This window comes from Betta splendens, chromosome 1 (genome assembly GCF_900634795.4).
Source record: "Betta splendens chromosome 1, fBetSpl5.4, whole genome shotgun sequence".
NCBI classification, from domain to species: Eukaryota; Metazoa; Chordata; class Actinopteri; order Anabantiformes; family Osphronemidae; genus Betta; species Betta splendens.
The window spans coordinates 10,220,780-10,246,679 of record NC_040881.3 but is presented as its reverse complement, the minus strand read 5'-3'; the positions used below and the strand labels follow the sequence as shown (position 1 = coordinate 10,246,679).

The window sequence follows — 25,900 nt, the reverse complement described above, 5'->3', positions numbered from 1 at the left end:
AGCTTAGGAGAAGAGTTAGGAGCTGCAGTTGATTGCCCTTGGTCTTTGCAACCACAGGGCTTGAATATAAAGGCTTGGCTGCTGTCTTCATTGACATGGCAGCGATGGCCGCCTTGGAAAGGCCTGACGAAATGAACTTCAGCAGAACACCAGGAACGTTGTTGGCTAATCTCTTTAAAGTCATCAAACTCAAATCCTCGGCTCCCCTGTGCTGCTTCTGCTGTAGACGAACGTGTACTTACTTGCTCATCCGAGTTGTCGTAACACGTGGGCTCCTGTGTAATTATGTCCTCGGAGGTCCACAAGTTAGGGTTCAGTTCACTGCAACACAGAAAGAAGTTGAGAAGGACAAAGAAAGTCTTTCTATATGTCAAAAATATGTCAAAAATCACTTACTGTGGGATCTCAAGCTCCTCCAGCAGGTCACCATGCATGCTCTCTGAGTGGGTATGTCCGGCAGCTTCAGCCCAGGAAGGAATGTCCAGTAGCGACGCAACAGAGAGGTCCTCTTCAGAAACAGCAGGGGGTGGTCTGCGGTCGGACTCCAGCCTCCTCACAACCCGGGGGCTGTCTGTATCGTCTTGCACTGAAGACAGGGCCACTGACACTGAGGAGGACACGAATGCATAAAAGTGCAAGATAACGCCGAAACAGACCCTGGTATCACATTGAGTCCTCCACCTACCTTCACTGTGATCCAGCGTCTTCTCTATCTCTGCATACGTTCTAGATGTTTGCTCTTGAACCGACTTGTTCATCTGGGTCTCAATAAGATGGACAATATCCATGCGATTGATCTTGGTTAGTCTCTTAACCAGGCAGTCCTCTGTTAGGAGTTTAGACACATTACTATCAGCATTCAATAACCCAAACAACAGTTTGTTGCATTTCACAACCAATAATTACCGAGTAGATATTTGATCTATTGTTTTGACAGAAACACGATCAAAGATAACACATTGAGTTAACTGTAAAGGTTTTCAGTTGCTTCCAACACAGGTACTGTACCTGTGGCATGTTTGCCTTCTCGCTCAACCCAGTGTTGCAGCAGGGCATGGCTTTGCTCCTGGAGCGAATTGGGATTCTCTGTTCTCACTAACTGGATGTCATCCTCACTGAACTCAAGTTCTCTTGCCAGCTCTGCGGCGATGAAAATCAAAGTGAGGGAATAAAAAAAAATTCATTGTTTTCTGTGAAATATCTACAAATAAACAAATAACAGCCCGGTAGCTTACCAGTCCAGCTGAAGCCAAGGAGATCTGCAATGATAGCTAGTGTCTCCTCTTTCCTGTCAGCATCATCCTGCCAATCCACTAAAACATGCCGCCAAAGCCAAACATTACATCTTAATATCATAATTAAAAGTTGAAAGCATAAAACATATCATGTTTTCACAATGCAGGCACCAGTGATGTAAAATAAAATTATCAGATGTAAAATGTGGTTTCAGTATGTTACGGGCTGTAATACGCTTGGATTGATCATGGATCTGTGGTGTGGACATGGATGATAACGCTGGCTTCATTGCACTGAGGAGGAGGAGACTCGTTTGGTTTTATTCCCTGGACATTAATGTGCTGGTTAAGCAAGGCACATGCTAATATTAGTAATGCGTGATTAGTAATATTAGTTGTACATTTAGTCATAACAAGGCACTTGTGACAGTCTGCATCAAAGTTATTAATGTTTGTACATCTGTAAAAAATGTCATTCAATCTTGAGATTGTTTATACATAAAAACCCAGATAGGCCTGAACGACATGCAAATGATCACAGGACACAGACACACACAAACACACACACGCACACACCCTAACTACACACTAACTACACACAACAAGGAACAGGACAATTCACAGCACAAACTCACTAACGGCCATTTTCTTAAGAAGAAAAGAGACCTTGATGCTGAGGAGAGGATATAGGAAAGCAAAAGCCCATGTTGGTCTGCTCATACCTGACGTACATTCTGGAGTTTGGTCGGTGATTCTCTGCACTTGAGTTTCAACCGTGTCATCCCAGACAGGCCTGGATTCAAATACATCCTCTGTGGCAGAGGATGATGACACAGCTGGCATTGGATTGCCATCAGAATCTGAGCTGTGTGAGGCTGGGACGTCATATGTGAATATAACTGAATCTGGACTCTTGTGACTAGCGCTGCTTACGTCATCAGTGTCCAAAGAAGATGTTTCAGTTGTCTTGGACAATCTGATGTCTCTCACTTGGGGGGAACAGGGGGCAACCTGAGCTACAGGTTTCTGTGGAATCATGACTGGAAGATCTGAGGGGGAAGGTTTGGACTGACTACTGTCAGAATAACTCCTGCCGTTCTTACTTGGCGCTTTACTTGTGTCGCTATCTGCCTCAGATCTAGTCCTGGTTGAGAGGCCTTGTGTTTTCCTTTGAACCTGATCAAGCTCAGTCATGCGTGACTCTTCCGTGGATAATTCCAGTTCGGACTGGCAAACCTGTTTTGTGCTGCCTGGTTTGACTAAAGGTGGCTTTGAGTCCTTGCGTAATGTAATCTCTATTACTGAGCACTGGTCATCTTCCTCCTCCTCCTCCTCCTCCTCAGAAGAGTCTGAGGAGTCGTGGGTCTGTTCTGGGTGCACTAAATGGCCAACTGTGGATATGTCTGACTGAAGGTCTGCTATGGTAGTGTTTAGATAATCCAGACCAGGGATTTCAAAGTGTTCAGACCCACTTTGAACAGTAGTTAGGCTTCCTACAGGACTGCAAAGACCAACTGTGGAAAAGTTTTCACTCTCTGCATTTTCACTTAAAGACGTATCGGCAGTTGTGTGAGTCAAAGACGATGTGTCAAGGGCTTCAAGGGTTGTGTTACTACTCTCAAAAGACTTCAATTTGTCCCCCATGTCCTCAGGCACATTTTCAACAAGGGGACGTTCCCCAATGTGAAAGAATGCATATCCTTGCCCTTCTTCGTCAAAGCTTCTCGTCATATCAATGGCTCCTCCTCTGGTCATTTCAAACAGCTTCCCCTCTTGAAACTGAAACGGATCAGGGGTCCTTTCATCACTCGGAGTCTGATCAAGTTTCGTATCTGATGTTTTACTCTCTGGAAGATACAGATTCATGTGCTCTTCCTCCTCACCTTGAGGAGGAAGAGGAATAACATACAGTTCTCCTGTAGCTTCTGCAGCCGTAGGTCTGCTGACGGTAACTGAGCCACCTGTTATTGGTGATGCAACTTCTTCGTCATCATCAATGCGGTGACCATCTGTCACATAACTGGAGAAATGATTGTCACATGTGTCTTTGTGTATTTCAGTTTCTCTCTGAGGCTCATCGCTTTTGGAATCAACAGCCTCTTTGGAAGATGTGGTTATACATGATGATCTTTGCCTATCATTAACATTCATTGAGTGAGCTCCTTTAGCCTCTTGTTCCATCTCTTCAAACGTTTTGATCTTTGCAGCCATTATAAACATTTCCTCCTCTGGGGTGAATTTTTCAGGAAGGTTGTCACCATCATCTTCGTCAAGCGAGTCTTGTCTTATGAGCATGTGAGGATTCTCACTATTGAATATGCTGGGATCGGAGCACATGCTGCCACCTGTTACTCTCTGTGCTAAGGTGAAAAATGTGTCCACCTCCAGTTCGCTTTCCATTTGGACCAAATCCCTGTTGCTTTCTCCATGATTACTCTCATCCACCCAAAGATTTTCGTCAAGACCAACGCATGCTTTAAGCTGTGAGGCATAATCCTCATACACAGCTGTTTTACTGACCGTTGTAAATTCGTAAGCTTTGGTTTCAGTAGGACTTCCTTCGAGGGAGTCTGGACAGGGGGACTCTCTGGTCGGACTTGACTCAATTGAATCAGGAGATTTCTTAGAGGACGCATCCTCCATGATGGGACTTGTCTCTAGTGAGTCTCTGTGACACGGCTCTTTATCTGGATCATCGGGAAGCGCAGTGTGTAGGTTTTCTAACTCCGCTGGACGTTGTGTGTGTGAAAAGGTATTTGGTTGTTGCAAAAATGTATTTGGTTCAACATAGGAATGAGCCCCAGCTACGACATCAGAGTCATGGGCCAAGGGACCTTGTGAGGACTCAGTCTCACTCTCCTCATAGGGTAAACCCTTCCAATGTTCACCTTCATGGGAACGAATCTGCTCTCCTTCTAAAGGTTGTTGCTCGCTTCCCCAGTTTGTAACTTCAAGACAGAATGAAGGACTTTCCCTTTTAGTGTCTTCTGTTAGTATAATTTGACTGCAATTCTCATGGACTGGCTCCTCTTCAGAGTAGCAACGTATCTGCACAGGCCTTTGCTTTAAATATTGATCTAAGTCAGTACTTAATAGTGTCAACATGCCTGATATGTCCTTCTCAGTTCTTGACTCCAGGTGATGGGACTTTCTCTCAGTGTGAACTTCACTGAATAGTGTCTCCAATACAGAACTTGGTGTCGGTTCACCAACCACATCTGTCTGTATTTGACCATGTCCTTCACCCTCTGTTGTATCCTCTACATCACTACCTGTCAGTATAGTTTGTCTGCAGCTCTCATGGATTAAAGCCTTTTCTGGTGACTGTTGTATTGGCATTGACTTTTCAAGATGTTGATCCAAGTCACTACTTAGCAGAGACAACATGCCTGACATGTCCTTCTCAGTAGAAAACACCTGGTGATGTGTTCTTCTTTCAATGCAAACTTCTTTGAATGGTGTCTCCAATTCAGATTTTGGTGTCAGTTCCTTGACTTCCACCACATCTGTCTGCATCTGTTCAGTTGTTTCACCCTCTGTTGTATCCTCCTCATCACCACCTGTCAGTATTATCTGTGTGCAGCTCTCATAGACCAGATCCTCCTCTTTATCCTGCTGCGTTGCCCCTGACTTCTCTTGAAGATGTTGATCCAAGTCACTACTTAGCAGTGATGACATGCCTGACATGTTCTTCTCAGGAGTAGATAGTTGATGTGCTCCTCTGTCAATGTGAACTTCATGAAAAGGAGTTTCCAATGCAGAACCTGTTGGTTTTAGGGCCTCAGTAACATCTGTCTGCATCTGTACATGTGTTTCATCATCTGTCACATCCTCCTCATCACTACCTGTCAGTATGATCTGTTTGCAGCTTTCATGGAGTAGATCTTCTCCCTGGTGATGTACTGTTACTGTTCTTTCCTCCAGATGTTGATCTAAGTCATTACTTAGCAGTGACAATGTGTTCTTCTCAGTTGGGGACTCCAGGTGATGAGACATTCTCTCAATGTGAACTTCACTAAATAGTGTCGCCAGTTCATGACCTGGTGTCACGTCTTTGACTTCAGACACATGTGTCTGTATCTGCTCATGTGTCTCTCTATGCATCTCGTCTTTCATATCTGTACCAGCTCCTACTTGTGACTTTTCAAACACTGTAACATTTGTCTGCAGCTGTTCATGCGTTTCATCATCTGTCACATCCTCCTCATCACTACATCTCAGTATAATCTGTTTGCAGCTTTCATGGACTAGATCTTCTGCCTGGTGATGTAATGACACTGTTCTTTCCTCTAGATGTTGATCTAAGTCATTACTTAGCAGTGACAACATGCCTGACTTATTCTTCTCATTTGCTGACTCCTGGTGATAAGACTTTCTCTCAATGTGAACCTCATCAAATGGTGTCTCCAATTTAGCACTTTGCATAATTTTTTCACCAACATCTGTCTGCATCTGTTCACATGCTCCAACATCTGTCATATTCTCCTCATCCCTACCAGGCAGTCTAATCTGTTTGCAGCTCTCATGGACTACATGTTCTTCTTCATCCTGCTGAGCTGCCAATGATGTTTCCTTTAAATGTTGATCTAAGTCTGTACCTAACAGTAACAACATACCTGACATGTTCTTCTCAGTTGTAGATTGCTGGTAATGTTTTGATCTGTCAATTTGAACCTCATGGAATTGAGTCTCCAATGCATAATCCACTGGTTTGGGGGCTTCACTAATGTTTGTCTGTTTTCTTTCATCTGTTTCACCGTCTGTCACATCCTCCTCTTCACTATCTGTCATTATGAACTGTTTGCAGCTGTCATGGACCAGATCTTCTTCTGCCTGGTGGTGTATTGTCACTGTTCTTTCCTCTAGGTGTTGATCTAATTCAGTACTTACCAGTGGCAACATGCCTGACACGTTACTCTCAGTTGTTGACTCCAGGTGATGAGATTTTCTCTCAATGTGAATTTTACGGAATGGTGTCTCCAATACAGAAAGTGGTGTCAGTTCATCAACCACAATTGTTTGTATTTGATCATCTGCAGTTTGTCTGCGACTCTCGTGGATTAAAGCCTTTTCTGGTGACTGTTGTATTGGCATTGACTTTTCAAGATGTTGATCCAAGTCACTACTTAGCAGAGACAACATGCCTGACATGTCCTTCTCAGTAGAAAACTCTCGGTGATGTGTTCTTCTCTCAATGCAAACTTCTTTGAATGGTCTCTCCAATTCAGATTTTGGAGTTGGTTTCTTGACTTCTGTTTCCACCACATCGGTTTGCATCTGTTCATGTGTTTCACCCTCTGTTGTATCCTCCTTATCACCACCTGTCATTATGAACTGTTGGCAGCTCTCGTGGACCAGACCTTCTTCTGCCTGGTGATGTATTGTCACTGTTCTTTCCTCTAGGTGTTGCTCTAAGTCAGCACTTAATAGTGTCAACATGCCTGACATGTCCTTCTCAGTTGTTGACTCCAGGAGATGGGACTTTCTCTCAGTGTGAACTTCACTGAATGGTGTCTCCAATACAGAACTTGGTGTCAGTTCACCAACCACATCTGTCTGTATTTGGCCATGTCCTTCACCCTCTGTTGTATCCTCTACATCACTACCTGTCAGTATAGTTTGTCTGCAGCTCTCGCGGATTAAAGCCTTTTCTGGTGACTGTTGTATTGGCATTGACTTTTCAAGATCTTGGTCCAAGTCACTACTTAGCAGAGACAACATGCCCGACATGTCCTTCTCAGTAGAAAACTCCTGGTGATGTGTTTTTCTCTCAATGCAAACTTCTTTGAATGGTGTCTCCAATTCAGATTTTGGTGTCAGTTCCTTGACTTCCACCACATCTGTCTGCATCTGTTCAGTTGTTTCACCCTCTGTTGTATCCTCCTCATCACCATCTGTCAGTATTATCTGTTTGCAGCTCTCATAGACCAGATCCTCCTCTTTATCCTGCTGCGCTGCCCCTGACTTCTCTTGAAGTTGTTGATCCAAGTCACTGCTTAGCAGTGATGACACGCCTGACATGTTCTTCTCAGGAGTAGATAGTTGATGTGCTCCTCTGTCAATGTGAGATTCAAGGGAATGAGTCTCCAATGCAGAACCTGTTGGTTTTAGGGCCTCAGTAACATCTGTCTGCATCTGTTCATGCGTTTCATCATCTGTCACATCCTCCTCATCACTACCTGTCAGTATGATCTGTTTGCAGCTTTCATGGACTAGATCTTCTCCCTGGTGATGTACTGTCACTGTTCTTTTCTCTAGATGTTGATCTAAGTCATTACTTAGCAGTGACAATGTGTTCTTCTCAGTTGGGAACTCCAGGTGATGAGACATTTTCTCCACATGGACTTTACTAAATGGTGTCACCAGTTCATGACCTGGTGTCACATCTCTGATATCGGACACATCTGTCTGTATCTGCTCATGTGTCTCTTTATGTAGCTCATTCTTCATATCTTGTGACTTTTCAAACACTGTAATTTCCTGCTCATCACCAGAAGGTTTTTGGGTGTTCTCCTCTAGAGACTCTTGCTGGCCTTTAGGACACTTGTCCAGGTCACTGTCAGGCAGTGACACCATGTCCTTCATTGTTGTGTATGGCTGCTTTGGAAGTCCTTCAGTCAAGGTGTCTTGGACCACATCTACATTTTCCTGCATAATTGCTCGTTGAATTTTAGCACCGGGTGTTTTAGGCCGATCGCTCATGGCTGAGATCAACCCTGATGAAATAGGTGTTTCAGGTTCCTCAGAATCACTCCGTGATTCTTCATCTGCCTTTGTTATTGAATGTTCTTCTACTGAATCACCTCTCTGTGTTGCTCCACCCATTGCTGTTTTGTTTTCACCAAATGTGAGCGTTTCTTCTTCCTTGTCTTTTGTTAAAACAATTTGTTCAAATGTCTCTTTAACCATATCTACATCCGGTGTCCGTCTTCCAACAGGCATAGCTTGTAGATCCTGCTCCAGGTCCCTGTTGAGTAGGGTGAGCATTCCTGACATATCTTTTACTGCTGTGGCTGCATGGCTGTATATGTTTTTCTCCGCGTGGATGTGAATTTGTTGCTCCTGGATTCCACTTTCAGTTTGTGTAGAGAGTTGCTTGATTGCATCTTGGTGTTTCTTTTCTGTCCTTGAATCCATTTCTTCTCTGTTAGCAGAGTAAATGGACATTTCATCAGTCATTTGATAGAACTGCGTGTCTTCATCATAACTCGCACTCTCTCTAGGAATGGGATACGAGCTGCTAATATAAACACTAGTCTCCAGCCCTTCATGCTTTGGACTCTCTGGGCTTAGATCATAATACTTTGCTTGATTCTCAGTGGCGTGTTTCCCAAAATAACTAAGACAGGGACTGGAGATGGATGCTGGATTTGTATCTGAATCATCCTCCAAGGTGTCCTCGTCAGGTGACTCCATCCGATAGCTCACGTCTACTTCTGCTGAAGTCCGTTTAAACAGCTGGTACTCTGGACTGTCTTCCAGCTCTGCTTTTATGTCAGCACTGAAGTCCTCCGAGGGTCTTCGATCAGGGCTGATGTCATTAGACAAACCCCCAGTAAAACCTATGACTGGTTCTTCTATGTGTATCCTGGGTGTGCTCCTTCCCGATGACTCCTTTCTCTCAGTAATAATACTACCATCTTCAAATTTACTTTCAGAATCAGAAACATTTACTATATCTCTCAAACAAGGAATATCTGAAACAAGCTGTAACTCCTCAGAGTTATCTCTAGTTAATTGTAACGTATGACCCTCTATATCCAGTGTTCTACATATGTCGGTGCTGCTCTGCTCAGTCTGTATCACTTCTACACCTCCTGGTTGGTGGGAACCTGTAAAGTTCTGCTCATGTGTAGAATCTCTCTCACTCGGCTGTATCCCTTCTTGTTTATTTTGGAATGTTTTCATCAGCTCCTTCACACTCAAGGTATCTTTACCTGAGAACCCAGGTGCTTCTCTCTGTGGACTAACCCTTCCGTCGTCACAGTGAACTGTGTCAGCAAATTTTACCGTCTTTCCAGTGTGACTGCCATCCGTAATTAACACAGATTTGTCTGATCTGTGTCTTATCAGGCTCACTTGTTGACCAGCTGATTCTGTCTCATCACAGATCTTGACAGTGCTTTGTTCGTGGAAACTGAGATTTTCAGTTTGTAATTTTGATTGCTGTGTTTGACTCTGTTCAGTTGACTGTGATTTCTCGGTCTGATTATTCTGAAGTTTCAATGTCGAAACAGAAGGCGCACTGCTTTTGCGTTGAAATCCCTTGTCTGAGGCATCCTGCTCAGTCGTAAATGTTCTCAACAGCTCCTTCACAGACTTGCTCTCCTTTGATGAAAGCTCTGGTTTGTCTCCATCATCGCATATTGTTCTCTTTTCAGTATGAGCACTGTCTGACATTAACTGTGATTCCTCAGAATTATCTTTGATAAAACCTACTGCTTGATTCTTAGAGCCTGTTTCATTCGAGATCTCTTCTTCATATTCGTGATGGGAGATTGTGAAATTCTGAATCTGTTTCTGTAATTTTGGCCCATGAGTAGACCTTTGTTCAGTTGACAGCATCTTTTCTGATGTTGAAATGTGTGAAGCTCTAGTTTCTGAGGGACCCTGTCCAGTTTCAAATGTTTTCATCAGCTCTTTCACAGACATAGACTCTTTCTCCACCAACTCTGGTGCTTCTCCTCGTGGGCTGACTTCTCTTTCATCGACCTGAACTGCATCAGCAAATTTGACTGTCTTTCCAGAGCCAACACTGTGTGAAATGAACTGTGGCTTGTCAGGGCTGTCCTTCTTTAATGTTACCATGTGATTCTCTGTTTTAACATTTGTCTTAACATCACTGTCAGTTTGAAAAACCAACGATCTCTGAGATTCAATTTGGGATTTGGTTTCCTGCTGAGGACTTTGTTCTGGCATCTGTATTTCCTCTGAATGTGCCGATTCAGGTAATGATCTTGAAATATAAGAGGACATTGCTTGGTGTTCAAAAAGGCCAGATTTAGTTTTGGAAGGATCTTTTCCTCTCTCGAATGCTTGCATCAGCTCCCTAACAGACATTGTCTCCTCCAACCTTTCTGTCTGGGATCTGGGAGACTTGGGAGACTTTGGAACTTTGGGAAGTTCTGGCATGTCTCCTTCCACAGTCCTTGTGGGGACAGAGGATTTTGCATCATATTTTGGAACTTGAGTATTTCTTTGCACGTCCTCGTCTTCAACTTTATTCTGTAGAGCTTTCACCCTGTCTTTTATAGATCCTATAGGTGTCTCAACCACTAGAGGAGAAGCTGGAGGATCCATAACTGCGATGGGGATGAGGCCATTCTCCTTAAGAATGCTGTCGCCATCTAAAGACTCCTGAGAGCCCATCCTTTCCAGTTCTTCCTCAGAGCTACTACACCCGGATCGCTCCCTGTCTCGGATTTTTTTCCTAATTGGCTTCTTGATATTTGGGGGATGTCGTTTGCCATCACGCTTTACAACAACCTGTTCACATTCATCTTTGACGAGGTCATCTAGAGAAGCACTCATCGCTAGAGGCCTGTGTTCAAGATAATCTTCAATGTCCATACTGAGGTGAGAGACCATGCTTGTAACATCTCCGGGTTTTGTGCTGGATGTAATTGAAGACTTTCTACCAATGCAGATCTCTTGCATGACTGATTCTTCCACTTGGAAATTCCTGATTTCAGCCTCATTGAATGAGCCCCATTTTTTACTATCCCCTTGTTGTCTTTCCTGTCTGCTGCTGATTAGCCTATCTGCCTGAGACTCTCCACCCTTTTCCAGCCTGTCTTTGAACTGCTCTGCTATAATAAAGTGTGCCTTTTCAGGTTCAGCTCGCTCCTCATACATGTGCTCTACAGTCAGAATGGCAGACATCTTGACATCTGACATATCTGAGAGCAGGTCCGGACTCGCAAGTGTTGCAGGGTCAAGAGGTTGGTTAGTTCTCAGAGAGAATGTCTCAGTCGATTCAGATTCATCATCTTCAGTTAAAATATTTTACAACCAAAAAGGGTAAAGAACACAGGGACAAATGAAGTGGGGAAGAGAGACATCAGAAAACTGTGATCAAGACAATGCCAATAAAAATCCATCTTCAGTTTAGATTATGTAGAAGACCGATAGGACAGAGATAAAGAGGACTTGTAAAAAAAGATCAAAAAGAAGATGACCAAGAGATCCAGAAGTGTTCGGAGGGGAGGAGAACAGCAACAGCACAAGCAAAGCCAGGAGGAGGACGTAACAAAACAAGAGTGAATATTTATCTAGTGTGACCCATTTATAGACTCACTGTAACACAGCTTATACGAACAAATGGAATAAAAACATATGGAACAAAGGGACAGAAAAATATAAGACCAAACTAAGACCAAACAAATATATAGACCAAACTCAAGATTCTTAAGATTGTCAGACACGATGACTCGTGTCTGCCTACAAATTAAAGTTTTAAGACTAGAAAAACCAACGAATAATAAATAATCAAATTGTGACTAATTGGTTAAAAATGTTTTGATTAAATGGTAAATTTTGAAAAAAATACTTCATATGTAATTTTATACACTATATTTAGCCGTGTTCTGAATTGAATTAAATTGAATTGAAATGTTATGTAGTATAGTAAATGTATGTGAATAGCTGCAATGAAGAAAATAAAAGATGTAAATAATGTAATAAAATAAATAAATACAAAATTAAAATAAATTTGATTTGAAAAAGTCTACATAATGCAAAAATAAACAACATTAGAATAGTAAACTATTATTTTCAAGGTATTATACCTTGGATATCTTGAAAATGAAAGTAATTATGATTTGATATGATAAAAGTATTATGTGTAAAAATTATTCATTAAAGAAGGGTCATGGCAATTAAAAAAATAGGATGAAGGGAGTGAGAGGAACAAAGGTCATCAGCCATAGCACCAATGCCAGATACAAACATGTTAGGAGTTAGTAGAGCAGTAGCAGAGCGGGGTTGAACCAACTGGTACATAAAATTCATCGGTCTGTGCATGTTTGTTCAGGTTTTATATCAAATTAAGTCTTAAATTAAGTAATATTACATACTTACAACTACAAGGCATATATTTGCATACATACTGCAACTAACACTGAGCACTGAAGATGTGTCTGTCCGTAAATATATGTGATGATAATTTTTTCTGTTTGTAAATCTTTCTGAATAAATAGGAAACAAAAAATAAATATACATTAAGATTCACTTACATTTTTTGTCACTCTTTTCACTCTGTTTAAAAACAATCAAAAAGGGCATCGTTAGTTGATCCAGTTCATTCTTTCATTCCTGGACATGAAGTCATGAAGTCAATATTATTTACCTCATCATCCGCGTCTTGGTCTGAATCTGAATCCTAAACAGAAAAATACAAACAATAAATTTCCTGCCACTAAAGGTACATTACAATGATTGTATGAATAGGAATAGGTTTCTAGTGGCGCTAACCTTTGAGTACGCAGGGAGCGTGATGTTCAGGTTGCAGATGGCGTTGTGGTTAAGACTGCGATACGTCCGTGGCTCCTTCGTGAAGGACAGTCGACCGCATGGCTCCTGTGCTGTGTCTCTGATCTGTTCACCGATGGAACAACAGTTGAAACCGCTAACTACACAGTGTGCCGAACTCACAACTATACAGTGTGCCAAATTCTCAGATATTTGTCTTACTTTGATGAAGAGAGCCAGTCTGTTCTCCTTAAAAGCAAAGAAGCTAAACACATGGTGTTGGCCACTCTTGGTGAGAGGCACCAGGTTTCCAAAGCAATCAACAAATATAGGTTTTCCCTCCAGCACCTGTGTGTGGATATGCAGGTTGTTCAGTCAAAACAGTGTTATTCACACATGCTATTTTAATCATAGCCAGCTGGGCATGACTGCTCCTTAACCCTTCATTTAGTTTATGGCGTGCCCTCTTTTTTAATATCCCCTGTACATCTACTGTACACTAGGCCATGTGGCTACAGGCTATTGTAGGATTAATCCTGCACCTCGACATCCCGGCTGCGGGCGACTTCAGTGAAGTTCTCCTGCTGCTCCAGGGTTTTGTCCATCTTGTCGTCTGTCATGCAGAAGCAGCGCAGGCGAGCCTCGATGGGATCCAGTGTCTTGGCAAATATGACAAACTTGGCCATGTATGGAACGCAGATGATTTCTCTGTACAGCAGAGAGCCAAAGCTAACGGACTCTTGAGTCTGTCTGCAGTCAATCAGCCAGAATCTGGGAATATACAGTAGAGCCTCTTGGTCAGTAACTGATCATGTGAAATAAATTAAATAAAGCTTAAAGACACTTGACTAAACATTTAACATAGACATGTAGGATGCACTCACCTTGCTGACACATTTGTGGTGAAGGAAACACACTGGTTGACAAAAGTGAGAGGTGTGGAACCAGTAATGTCCTCCCACTGGGCAGGAGTGGTTCCACCTGAAACATAGACCCAGGATGCTTTAAATAACTGTCCCTTCGAAAGAAAAGTGGTTCTGACAGGATCTGGCTTTTGTTCTGGTTCGTGATGAACCTACCAACGCATACCTGTAATGCTGCAAAGCAAACGTAAGGTGGGCGTCTCTCCACTGTACACTGCGTTGGGCCCGTCACTGTTGGAGCTCTTGGGAATAGGGATTGTCATGGTGATTGGTTTGTGGAACTTCCTCCTTCTGGGCTCCAACGTGACAATTGAGCTGAATGTGGCTTTATTACCGAGAATCTTTCTCACCACATCAGCGTCAATAGGCTGAGCCTAAAATATAGATGGCGATAGTTAAAATTTCTTTAAAAGGTAGAATTTTCTCGGATGCATGTTTGTATGGAATGAACAGCATGTACCTGCAGCCCAACCCTGATTTTCTTGGTGAGCGCTCCTTCAGGGAAAACAGCCTGGACTTGAGGAACGATTGTGCTACTAAGGACTCCGCCCTCTGGTCCAATCAAATGACTATCTTGCTTTATCCGTGACACCACTGCAAAATACTGTGGGAAGTCTCGGGTGATGATGCGACAAATTCTTTTCTTCTCAAGCTCCTCAGGAGAATCGAGTTCTGTGAAGATCAGAAACACTCAGTAAGAGTTTAAAGTCTTTAGGAATGAAGGTTCCTATTGTTAAGCCAACAAATGTCTCTGTCGAATGTGACCTGATCTGATTAATAATGTCTTTGCCAACAAGGTCTAGTTAGGACCCTTTACTTTCATCCATGCCGTTCAGTATCTGGTTCAGTTCCTCCTCAGTGAAGTCACAGTGGTGTTCCTTCCAGTTTTCCCCCGTCTCACTCCTCAGGATCACTAACTCTCTCTCGGTGCCACGTAGAGCTGCAAAGTGGGGAATTTCCACAATCACCGGCCTGTAACAGGAGGCAAACCCAAGTTATATACAAACGAAAGTATGTCGGCAGTAACAGTTTGGCAAAGATAGACAAAGATAATGGCGTTAGGTCAAGTTGTGCGTGGCTAAAAAAATACAGATGAAATGATGCATAACTCAATTTTAGGCTCTATATCAGATGCATTTCATGCCAAATGAAATATATTAAATAAATAAAAATACTATTCATTCCACATTAGGAACAGAATCCAACAAGAAATAAACATGAAGATATCAACAAACAAAGGTAACAACGACTTAAAAACACAAGAGTGCAGTGTATGTGCGCATGTGACCAGGCTTCCAGTACCCGAGGAACTTGGTTCCCGGAGGCCCCAGCTGCAGGATGCGACTGACCAGGCTCTCGCCCTCATTGAGAGGGGGCGGAGCTGTGGGCAGGTGGAGCTTACTGATCCATACGCAGCAGAGGGAGAGCGAAGAAGAGGCATGAACACAGCATCAACACACAGACACGCCCACGTAGACAAACAGCACACACGCTCACCCCAGGAACTGAGCTCCACTGGGTCCCACTTCTATGATGCGGCCGGCCAGACCCTCGCCCTCCACCATGGGCGGCATGGAGGCCAGGCGGTGCCTCTTCACCAGCCTGCACGTCACTCGCGTGGGCGCAGAGCACTTCCGCGGCGGCACGATGATCCGCAGGCCGTTGTGGCGGCAGCCGCGCATGGCTCCGCCCCGCGCGTCCACCATGAAGCTGACCAAGAAGCTAAAGAGAAGCGCCCAGCAGCACAGCTGGCTGTTAGAGTCCGGCTAGAGGTTCCCATGCGAATGAAGCAAACCATACTGTACAAGCCCCTTGTACAGTATGACATCAGTGAGTTGTGGCATAACTGATACAAGAGCGGGTCTAAACAGACATTCTCTTCTTTGTTGTAAATCAACAGCTTCAAGACAAACAAGCGACAGCTGTCACATCTCAAGAAGCAAACTGGTACAGTGTGATATAATGACTGAGATATTACTGTAGACGTCCACAGCAAGCAATGCTAAAACGCTAACAGGTTAACCCAAGCCAACCAGTAGTAAGCCTGTAATACCTCATTTCTGAGTGCAAGTCTAGAATACATTATTTAGTATAATAAAAGCATCAGATGCTACAAGCTATAACTTAAAAAATAATATTATCTTATATAAAACAAACAAACAATATAATGTTTGACTCATTTGATTTTCAGGCATTTAAAACACTAAACACTGGAACATCAAGACATTCTGAAAGAAGTCATGCTTTATGAAATCATGCAGACAGAAATGATGCGTAATGAGAGTGTTGTTTAATAGTAGACAGGGAAAAAGCAAAGTAGAGAGGAGAGGAAAGAGAGAGGGAGTAGTCAAAATAAAGAAAATCACCTGCTGTTGTCATGGTCTAGGCACGGAGAGGAACGACTAGAAGCAGAACACAACAACACAACAAACACACAATCACAAACACAACCAAGAGGCAAGAGTGCACAAAGAGAGGTCGAGAATAAAGAATAAGTGAGAAGAACCCGAGCAGAGAGAGACACAGCAGCGGAAACAAAGCAAGAAATGAGAATAGAAAATAAACGTGAAGTGTAAAAATAATGATTAAAACTGATACAACAGTGACTCATACGCTCCTGATACATAAAGTAAATCCACGTGTTTAGCTCACGTTTGCAACCAGAAACAGTTGGCCTGTGTTGTGTGACCGTGTGTATACCCAGAGTGCAGCAGACTGGATGACAGCACCACGTTGTCGAGGTGCTCGGCGCCCCAGCTCAGACGGAACGACTCTTTGTCGTGCTCCCTCGCCAGCGCCGACACCTTGAGAACAGCGAACATTCAAGTAAATAGTTTCATTTTTCAGAATCCCAACCGGAACCGTGATCGGCTCCGCTGTCACCTGGTGGCTCGTGAACACTTCTTCAAAGAGGACTGCCTCCCTGTGATGGAAGCTCTGGTGGATGGGGGTGTGTTGCGTCCTGTGGGGGGGAAAACAGAGCACGAGTTAGTTTTGTGAGCTTGTGTGTGTCTTTCCTGTCGTGTGGTCAGACTTGAGGCTGTTCACACACCTGTCCAGGTTGTGGCTCATGTAGCTGAAGCCGTCCATGTAGTGTCCGGGAAGAGAGTCGTCGCCGAGCTCCCTGAGGTCCTCCGCTCTCAGATACTCGCCACCGTCTCCTGTCATGGTGTCCTCACCTACAGTAGGAAAAGAGATGCAGCCTCACAGATTTAGTCCCGATACCATGGGGGAAAAAATAATATAATAGTGGTTCATTTTCTGCTTAACTCACCCTCTTCATCAGACACGTCGAGGATCTCTGTCATGGTCTCCGGGACGTTGAGCTTGTGCTTCTCGGTTAGCGTCTGCGGCCGCGTCCGTCGAAACCAGGCAAAGAGTCAAACAGAGACACGTTAGGCGTGTTTCACGGTTCAGACGTGGCTCAGACGTCGCAGCATAGCACATGGAGCTCACCGTTGTTGTGGTCACCACCTCCTCAGTGACCACTTTCAGCGTGTCCACCACCGAGATGTAACCCAGTCGTTTAGCGATGGACAGAGCAGTGTTTCCGTTCTAATCAGCAGGACAGAGTTTGAGTGAAACACACCAATATATATGTTATAGATAGTATTATATTTACCACGGTAGTGAAAACATGTTTCTTTCCTACCACTGTCATAGCATTAGGCTTGGCTCCATGTTGCAGCAAAACATTGATTATGTGTGTGTTCCCTTGTTGTGCTGCCTGGTGAAGTGGTGTGTAGCCATTCTGAATAAAAAAAAATTTGCTTTGTCATGATGAAAACACAAAGAACTGACTTTATTGTAAATATTCAGTTTCAAATGTAGCATTTAGAGCATACCTTGGTTTTTGCATTGACATTGGCACCTTGCTGCAACAGGAAGTTCACCATCTTGGCATTTCCATAGTGACAAGCTACGATCAAAGGCGTATATCCAAGCTAATGTGAACAGAGCAGAACACACACAGGAACTTAGTCCCCAAAACAATATGACAATACAAACACCTTCGATACAAAGCCCACGGACGATGTGAACACGTGACATAGACATAGTCGCAGACACAAAGAGCTTGTTTTTGTTTGACCTTTTTAAAGGAGCATTATTCATCTCATGTTGTGTACCTTCGTTTGCTGATCCAAGTTGGCATCGTGTTTGGCCAGGACCTCTGCCGCATTAACTCTGTCCTCCTGGGCTGTGAGGTGCAGAGGGGTCAGTCCATTCTGTAACGTGAAGCACAGAGCTCGGCTCTTAACATGTACGGAACACCCGTAACCGTGGGACGTCTACTCAACGTCAAAGCAAAGGGTCTTGAAAGCGCTTGAATGTTGGGGTCTGACCTTGGTGGTGGTGTTGACGTGGGCGCCTCTGCCCAGCAGCAGGCTGGCCATGGCCGCGTGGCCCTCCTGGGCTGCCAGGTGCAGGGGGCTGACTCCCTGCTTGGTCAGGACGTTGGTCTCGGCTTCGTACTGCAGCAGCGCCAGGGCGATGTTCGTCTGGTTCTTCTTGGCTGCGATGTGGAGAGGCGTGTAGCCGTTCTGGTCGAGGGGGAAAGGCAGCCGGCGGTTAGTACTGGGCTCGGACTGCTTCACGTGGGGGTCTGCAGTGCTTCCTTCAAACCTGTCCTTGACCTGACCTTTGCGGTAGCGTGAGGTGAGGCCCCTTTGTCCAGCAGCAGCATTGCCACCTCCTGGTTGTCGTAATGAGCCGCCACGTGTAGAGGAGTGAGGCCATTCTGGAAGATGAGTAATATCTCTGTTAGAAATAACCTTAGCTTTTATCCAGGAGTCTGAGGTTTCTTCAGCTCACCTTGCCGGCATCATCGGGAAGAGCTTTACGTTGAAGGAGAAGTTTTGCTACATCGAGGCTTCCGTATTTCGCTGCTACATGTAATGGAGTGAAGCCTTTCTGCAGTGGCGAGAGGGAGATAAACTACACCTGTTACCTGCTACAGAGGTCATTTAAAGGTCATTCGACATTCCTTCTTTTTCTGCATGTACCAAGTAGAGCACATCGCACCCTCTCCTCACCTTGGTGGCCGTGGAGTGTGAGGCCCCGGCCTCCAGGAGCACGGCTGCTGTCTCCACCTGGCCCTCCCTGGCTGAAATGTGGAGCGGAGTGTAGCCGTTGGTGGTGGCGGCGTCCGGGTGGGCCATGTGCTGCAGCAGCAACTGGACGATATCGGTTTTCCCCAAGCGCGACGCGATGTGGAGGGGAGTCTGGTCCTCCTGCAGGGAGAGGATAACAACTAATAATAAATGCAGGCACTTTGCGTGGCAGCCAGTCCACTCCGCAACACGTGCTCATTCCTTATTGAGGTGCGTCTCTGGTGGAGTGACGGCCGACTCACCCTGGCCATCGCGTCCACCAGCGCTCCGTTTCGCAGCAGACAGCGGACGACTTCCATCTGACCCGCCCGCGCCGCCATGTGCAGCGCCGTCTCCCCGCGCTGTTGGGCGAAGGCAGAACAATTACGACCGTCAGCATGTTGTGGGAAAAACCTTTACAGTGGGTGGCTTGCTTTCTCTGACCGAGGAAGCAAGATGCTCCCAGACAGATACTCACAATGTTCCGGACGTCGGGCGAGGCTCCGCTCTGCAGCAGAAGCAGAACGATGTTCAGGTGGCCCATGAACGCGGCTACGTGGATGGGAGTGAGACCAGACTAGAGTAGGAAACACAGGAAAGACAGTCAGACAGGAACATGGTGCTGAAGCAAACGCAACAGTATGACGCTAACGCCTCACCTCAGTTATGGCCTGAATGGAGGCGCCATATTTGACCAACAGCTCCATCACCTTCACCCTATTTTTCTTGCAAGCGATGTGGAGGGGAGTGAAGCCGTTCTGGCCGAGACAGTGAGGCGAAATGATTAATCACAGAATCCTTGGAGGAGCTACGAGATCCACCGTCCCGTGAGCACCTACCAGCGCCCTGGCGTTGGGGTTGGCCTTCTTGTCCAGCAGCAGCTTGGTGACCCTGTAGTGGCCACAGTGAGCCGCGACGTGCAGGGCTGTGAGGTAGTCCAGCGTGACGTCGTCGACGGGAGCCGCGTGCTGCAGCAGCAGTTTGACGCACTCGATGTGGTCGCCCTGGGCCGACATGTGCAGTGGGGACAGTCCGTTCTGTGGGAATGGCGGAGAAACACACGGCTGAGTCAGTTGAAATATATAATAACACATAATCAACAACAGGTTTGGCCCCGACCTTGGTTCTGGCTAGAATGGGCGCCCCTTTTTCCAGCAGCAGCTCTACTGCGGGGTCGTGTCCGCTCCTGGCTGCACAGTGCAGGGGGGTCAGCCCGTCCTGAGAGAAAGGAACGTGTGATCAGAGTCACACAAACACAGGGAGCTGGTAAACACTGTTATTATTATTAATACTAGAGCTGAAATAAGAGTCTCACCCTGGTTTTAGCATCTATCTGAGCCCCTCGGTCCAACAGCAGGGCCACCATGTTGTTGTTGCCTCTCTTAGATGCCACATGCAGAGGTGTTATGCCGTTCTGAAAGGGCAGGCAAGGAAACAGAAGTTAATTCTACTAAACGTAACAAGAGAGCAAAATGATGCAGGCATCATCAGAAATCCTTTGATGATCATAAATAGCAAAGACGCTGGTCTGTACGTCTCACAGTGAAGCGTTTGGAAGTAGGGCACTACCCTGGCTGTGAAATCCACAGCAGCTCCTCTGTTCAGCAGCAGGGTGGAGACATTCACGTTCCCATAGTGAGCCGCGATGTGCAGAGGGGTGAACCCACTCTGTTTGACACAGATTAGAAAAGGGAGAGAGAGAGAGAGAGAAAGAGAGAGAGAGAGAGAGAGAGAGAGAGAGAGAGAGAGAGCACGGGATTGAGAGGAAAAACAAGCAAAGGTCGAATAAGACGAGAAGGACGAATGGAGGAAACAATTTGAAAAAGTGGATGAGGGGAAAAAACAGAACAGATGCAACGAAAGAGAGAAATGATGTTCTGTAACGGGAACTGAACAGACGCCGAGCTCTACAGAAGACAAAAACAAAAACCTCACACGTCCGTGGCAAAAGCAAGAGGACGAGCACATTCAGCACGCGGCCATGCAGAAACCCTGGAGATCTACCATGCTCGCCGAAAGCAAACGGTGAAAACAGCACGTTTAAGTCCAGAGACAATAAGAAGCAAATACAGTATGAACTACGTGTGTCTGCTGGGACGAACAAATAGACATTCAACAAATAAGCTGCAAATATTAACGACTGTAGGTAGGTTCACTCCTTACCTTCCCATTCTGAGAGACACGGTGCAATTTAATCAAGAAACAGAGTCAACTTAAAAATGTGTTTCAAAGAGAAAACGAAACGACGACATCTGCATGCTCAGAGATACACGTGCTGCAGGTTACGCAGAAGAAGAAATGGCCAGAAATCAACACGTGACAGTTCATCAATGTTTTACTGGAGCATCAACGTCTGCAACACTAATATATTTCAAAGAATCTTTGTTACTTAGGACATGAGAAACAAATCATGATAAAAATGCATTCTCTCCTGTTTGGTAACACAGAACGCTGTGTTCCACTATCAGCCCGGCAGCTGCATGCATTCACGTTAGAGCTATGTAGCCGTGGCATGCAGGTCCTTCGCCGACGAAGGGCTGCGGGAGATGGACAACGAGGAGTTAGGTGAAGTCTGATAAGTGGTTGTACCTCTGTGGTTCTATTGACCATCATCTGGTTAGGATGCGGAGAGAGAGAGAGAGAAGGGAGGAACAGGGAGTCGGGTTGTTAGGGAAACGCTCACAATGTTCACACTGGGGTCGTCTATGAGGTTAAAACACAACACACAAAGGCAAGGAGGCAAACGGAAAAGCTTCCTAAGCCCTCCATCAATTGTTAATTATTAATATTTTATATCTTGCTGCTCTCACCTTGGACTGGACGTCGGCGTTGTGGTCGTTCTGCAGCAGCAGAGCGGCCGACTTGGTGTCGTCCTTGCGAGCGGCGATGTGCAGGGCCGGCAGGCGCACCTTGCCCTTGGTGTCGTGCTCCAGCAGCAGGGAGACCACCGAGTTGTGTCCCTGCTGGAGAGCGATGGCCAGCGGCGTGAAGCCGTCCTGGATCGGCGGAGGAGGAGGAGGAGAAAACAGGAAGACTTGGGGTAAAAAGAAAGTAGAGGTGCATCGAAGTGTATTCAACGCCCCAGCAACAGTCACACCTCTGTAGCGATGCTTTGGTTGCCTTCATTTTCCAAGAGGTATCGCACCACCTCTAAGTGATTCTCCTGGGAAGCCATGTACAGGGGAGTGAAGCCATTCTGTCATGAAACACGCAGAGTAACATCGTGAACACCAGCTGCTCACTTTCAGACTTCCAGCTGTGCTCGATCGGTCGAAGCTCCCACCTGCGACTGAGAGTTGACGTCCGCTCCTCTGTTCACCAGGAGCTGGACCACGTCTTTTTGCCCCGCTAGCGATGCGATATGAAGGGCGGTGTTTCCTTTCTGCACGGTAAAACGGTGTTAGTCCCTGGGTCGCCACCTGTGTGTGCGTGTGTGTGTGTGTGTGTGTGTGTGTGTGTGTGTACCTTGGTGGCCGAGTCGACGGGCGCTGCTCTCTCCAGCAGTTCCTCCACTAGATCTTTGTGTCCCTCCTTGGCTGCCAGATGCAAAGCGTTGAGACCATTCTGGATGGGGAAGGGAGATCATCATCAGTGCTCACACACACACACTGAAAAGAAGCTAACGGTCAGAGGAATTATTCTCTTGTTGTGGTTCACCAATAAAATACAAAAACTCATACTGTAAAATGAAGCAGTCTGAAAGTGGCATAAAAGTTCAGTTTTAGCTTCTAATTTTATGAAATAAAGCAACTTCTCACTCACATGTCAACCATCCATGCATGTGAAGTCCTTTTGCTGTGAGCTGCAAGTGAAAGCTTAATTTGGCTAATGGACAACCAACCCTGGCACAGGAGAAACTGCTGACTGCGGTCCAGCAGAGATTAACCTTCACGCCCCCCCGTGACCCCTGACCTCCGTTATAATCACACATGGTAATAAAATGGTCAAGTTTATCTGCCGTTTGACGGGTCCCAGTGTCGGAGGGGGTGAACGCCGAAGGTCAACGGGGAGCTAAATTAAATGCGTGCAGATTAAAGCATAATATCACTCACCAAGGATTAGCGTTTTGGTAGATTAAGAGGGGAAGTCTGGCCTTTAATTGTGCAGATATGGAAACAGCTCCCATACAAAAACACAAGTGACACACACATATGGAGCAAAGTCTCCTTCCCAAACACACAAGTCAATAAGTTTCCCGCTGCATGTCTCCAATTTGAAGCTCCGTCCCACGGAGCAGTTGGACGGTGATGACATCCGCTTCTCTTTAATTAACTCGGGCAGCCTTCTGCCCCGAGCCACTGAGCCACGCTTAGTAAGATGTGACGCACTTAATAACGGACACACGGCCAGAGGCAAAGCTCTGTGTGACGCTACAACATCTGAGGGTCTGAAACAACTGCTTATATTAATATCTGCTTTGGCGACTTACATTTCTTGGATCACATCCAATAACACAAAGTGAACCTCTATTGTAATGCACTGATTTAGCTAATGATAATGTTTGCAAACAGGTAAAAAAAACTTTAACAAATCCTTTGCACATGAGGGAACGGGTTCATTTCCACGGCGCTGCAGATCGATGCTGCGTCCACGTTTCAGATTGACATCACTTCCTGACGGCAACGCTGACAGCGCTACTTCAGATAATGGCTTCATAATTGTGTCGAGTGCTTTTCCACTGACATGATTCTGATCTACTGATTTCCTGGAGAGCAAATTTGCTGCTAATCACAAGTAACATAATGCTCCTAAACGACATTGTCCTGGCATTGTTACCACTGAATAATTGATGTCCTGTGTCTATAAGTTCACAAAGCTTTAGACTGTTCATGACACCGTCGTCATAAACCTGTGGCCACACAGTTAAGAGGTGAGTAACTACAAACGGATCCATACAGTCACTGTGACATCACGTTAGTTAACCTACTGCCGTTAATGACATCACCGGGATATCAGTGCATTTTGAGTCACCTGACTGGGGCTCGGATGTGATCACCTGGCAGCCAATATGAAGGGATTTAATCGAGGCACTGTAAACAAAACAAAAATAACCGGCAGCCAACGCCTCGGGTGGCTGCTACTGCCTGGATGCCAACCAGTAATAGGCCAGGGTATAAATAGCCACGAAACTGCTGGAGAAATACAGAAGGCCAACAGCAGCGAAGAAAACATGAAGAGGTGATGATATGCACACGCACGCGCACACATGCACAAAAACAGATGTAACCTTTCACAGTCCCCCCACCCTGATGTGGGTGAGGGTGTGTTTGGGGGGAGCAGGCAGAACTGCTGCAGTGACAGCAACATGACAGAAAACATAGATTACAACTGCATTTACACAAATCAGCTTGTTTCACTGTCTTTTGGTTCTATTATAAATGCGATCAAAGAAGGAAACGTTCACACATCACTTGATGAAAGCAGAAGCAATGAAAATAAATAATACTGCAAGACTGACTATGGCTATGGTATAATGCCTTTATGTTTCTAATGTATAGATGGGGTCCTGAATAATTTATTTGTTTTGTGTTTTGTAGTGTTTTAACTCTAGAGGCCAAAATGCTGCAGCAGTGTCATGGTTCTGATTGGGTCATAACCCTCTCGCATCGTTAAGGAACTTACTGAAGGCACTTTACAGAACAGACCCTCAGACATCACAGTGCATGTCACACACACAGCTCACTCACTCACACTCACACTCACACACAGACACACACTCACACATTACCTGGTTACAGGTGCTGATGTCCACTCCATTTTTCAGGAACTCCAGGACTTTGTCGATGTTCCCCGCTCTGGCAGCTCGAAGGAAACTGGTGTTACTGTCCGACTGGAGACATGAAGACAGAGAGAAGCCGATGTTAGCGACGCTTTGGCCTTATTAGAGCTCAGGTCCTCATTGTTATTACTGGTAATCAGACGTAGCTTTTAGCTTGTTGTTTTAGATAGAAAGCTAATGTGTTGTTTTCTCATTTATCTACAGTTGTAGAGGACTATTTTAACCACCAGACACACACACACACACACACACACACACACACTGACAGTTCCAAAAGAAAGCTTGTCACAATTATATTCATCATACCTCTGAATAAGTTACAATTATTCATCCAAGACTGTTCGGATGTACAGGTACTGTATGGTGCAAAGTTTGGGGCAAGACAATAACATGCCGGTCAGACATCGCTTTGTGTTGACTTGCGAGGTCCACAGGATTAAATACTAAACTCCATGCTGCATGTTGGCGATGAGGCCACGCCCCTGTTTGGGGTCAAAGGTCAAACACCTCACAAGACGCTACAACACACACACACACACACACACACATTAGTTCAGTGTGCCCACATCTTGCAGCTAATGACCTCAGAGCTTACCCATGAACCGTCCTCAGATGCTGAGTCAGCAGTCCTGTAGTAGTCAGCGCGTTGGTTTAAATCGCTCTCACCAGCGTTCCCCGATCCGCAGCCGCTACATGTTGCTGCATTGCCCATAGTGACTTGCTGAGCCCATTAACAACCCTTAGTCCACTAGAGGTGTTCCTGTCCTCCTCACATTAGGTCTCTAAGGCGCTGCGCGGCCCCACAAAGTCCGGTCTCACCCCGTTAAAAGCCTCCGCGGTCTTCTGACGCTCGGCTCTACCAATCGATGTTACAGTTCATTAAATGTGTCCATCTCTTCCATCCAAACCTGATTACCGTCATTCCAAGCCTCACTCCCTTTACTTTAAACAACGCTGCACCCACGCTGCATGTCCACAGATCCCTTAGTCAGCCAAGGCTCATCCTCCGTTTTCGTCTCCCCTCAGTTTGTGGGCCGGGGCCCATTCCTGCAACTCTTCTGTAGAATAACAACTGCACCCATAAACGTTTAACCCTCACTGTCTCCCCTGCCTCGGCTATTTTTACATCCTCAGGGCCCTCCATCCCACCACGTCTCCAGTGCCTTGACGTATGCTCCCAGGCTGGGAGGCATGACAGCTGGGTGCGACTGGGGCCTGACACTGGGAGGCCCTTGCGACTGACCAGCAGCACCAATGCTCCTAATGAGGTTTAAAATTCACCTGTAATTCTACCAAAATACAACTTCTAACTGTCTGCTCACCCTTTGGTAACGAGCTGCAGGGAATCCGGACAACAATCCTTTCACAAGTCGATAATTTACATTTATGGACGACTGACTTCAT

General features: G+C 45.4%; 1 protein-coding gene across 15 annotated transcripts in view; it reads right to left on the bottom strand.

The window, feature by feature from the left end:
• Positions 1 to 25,900, bottom strand: part of ank2a (ankyrin 2a, neuronal) — a 42,793-nt gene that overhangs the window by 8,610 nt on the left and 8,283 nt on the right. For 2 of the 15 annotated variants that reach the window (XM_055508983.1, XM_055508984.1), the window contains exons 2-43: positions 24,446 to 24,547; positions 22,183 to 22,281; positions 22,001 to 22,099; positions 21,815 to 21,913; positions 21,528 to 21,713; positions 21,307 to 21,330; positions 20,287 to 20,385; positions 20,033 to 20,131; positions 19,837 to 19,935; positions 19,557 to 19,754; positions 19,377 to 19,475; positions 19,196 to 19,294; positions 18,981 to 19,079; positions 18,661 to 18,858; positions 18,440 to 18,538; positions 18,267 to 18,365; positions 17,971 to 18,168; positions 17,755 to 17,853; positions 17,473 to 17,571; positions 17,280 to 17,378; positions 17,084 to 17,182; positions 16,902 to 16,974; positions 16,680 to 16,806; positions 16,511 to 16,589; positions 16,328 to 16,431; positions 15,994 to 16,029; positions 15,125 to 15,349; positions 14,930 to 15,028; positions 14,445 to 14,599; positions 14,088 to 14,299; positions 13,794 to 14,001; positions 13,589 to 13,685; positions 13,247 to 13,475; positions 12,927 to 13,052; positions 12,708 to 12,830; positions 12,583 to 12,615; positions 12,470 to 12,491; positions 1,236 to 1,313; positions 1,009 to 1,140; positions 686 to 826; positions 397 to 607; positions 243 to 321 (exon numbers count right to left, since the gene is read on the bottom strand). In XM_055508983.1, the coding sequence (XP_055364958.1) occupies positions 243 to 321; positions 397 to 607; positions 686 to 826; positions 1,009 to 1,140; positions 1,236 to 1,313; positions 12,470 to 12,491; positions 12,583 to 12,615; positions 12,708 to 12,830; positions 12,927 to 13,052; positions 13,247 to 13,475; positions 13,589 to 13,685; positions 13,794 to 14,001; positions 14,088 to 14,299; positions 14,445 to 14,599; positions 14,930 to 15,028; positions 15,125 to 15,349; positions 15,994 to 16,029; positions 16,328 to 16,431; positions 16,511 to 16,589; positions 16,680 to 16,806; positions 16,902 to 16,974; positions 17,084 to 17,182; positions 17,280 to 17,378; positions 17,473 to 17,571; positions 17,755 to 17,853; positions 17,971 to 18,168; positions 18,267 to 18,365; positions 18,440 to 18,538; positions 18,661 to 18,858; positions 18,981 to 19,079; positions 19,196 to 19,294; positions 19,377 to 19,475; positions 19,557 to 19,754; positions 19,837 to 19,935; positions 20,033 to 20,131; positions 20,287 to 20,385; positions 21,307 to 21,330; positions 21,528 to 21,713; positions 21,815 to 21,913; positions 22,001 to 22,099; positions 22,183 to 22,281; positions 24,446 to 24,547 (4,980 nt within the window). Of the gene's footprint in view, positions 1 to 242; positions 322 to 396; positions 608 to 685; positions 827 to 1,008; positions 1,141 to 1,235; positions 1,314 to 1,957; positions 11,018 to 12,469; positions 12,492 to 12,582; positions 12,616 to 12,707; positions 12,831 to 12,926; positions 13,053 to 13,246; positions 13,476 to 13,588; positions 13,686 to 13,793; positions 14,002 to 14,087; positions 14,300 to 14,444; positions 14,600 to 14,929; positions 15,029 to 15,124; positions 15,350 to 15,993; positions 16,030 to 16,327; positions 16,432 to 16,510; positions 16,590 to 16,679; positions 16,807 to 16,901; positions 16,975 to 17,083; positions 17,183 to 17,279; positions 17,379 to 17,472; positions 17,572 to 17,754; positions 17,854 to 17,970; positions 18,169 to 18,266; positions 18,366 to 18,439; positions 18,539 to 18,660; positions 18,859 to 18,980; positions 19,080 to 19,195; positions 19,295 to 19,376; positions 19,476 to 19,556; positions 19,755 to 19,836; positions 19,936 to 20,032; positions 20,132 to 20,286; positions 20,386 to 20,880; positions 20,890 to 21,306; positions 21,331 to 21,527; positions 21,714 to 21,814; positions 21,914 to 22,000; positions 22,100 to 22,182; positions 22,282 to 24,445; positions 24,548 to 25,091; positions 25,848 to 25,900 lie in introns of those variants that run through there. The other 13 variants (XM_055508991.1, XM_055508992.1, XR_008694734.1 and 10 more) reach the window with 11 other exon arrangements.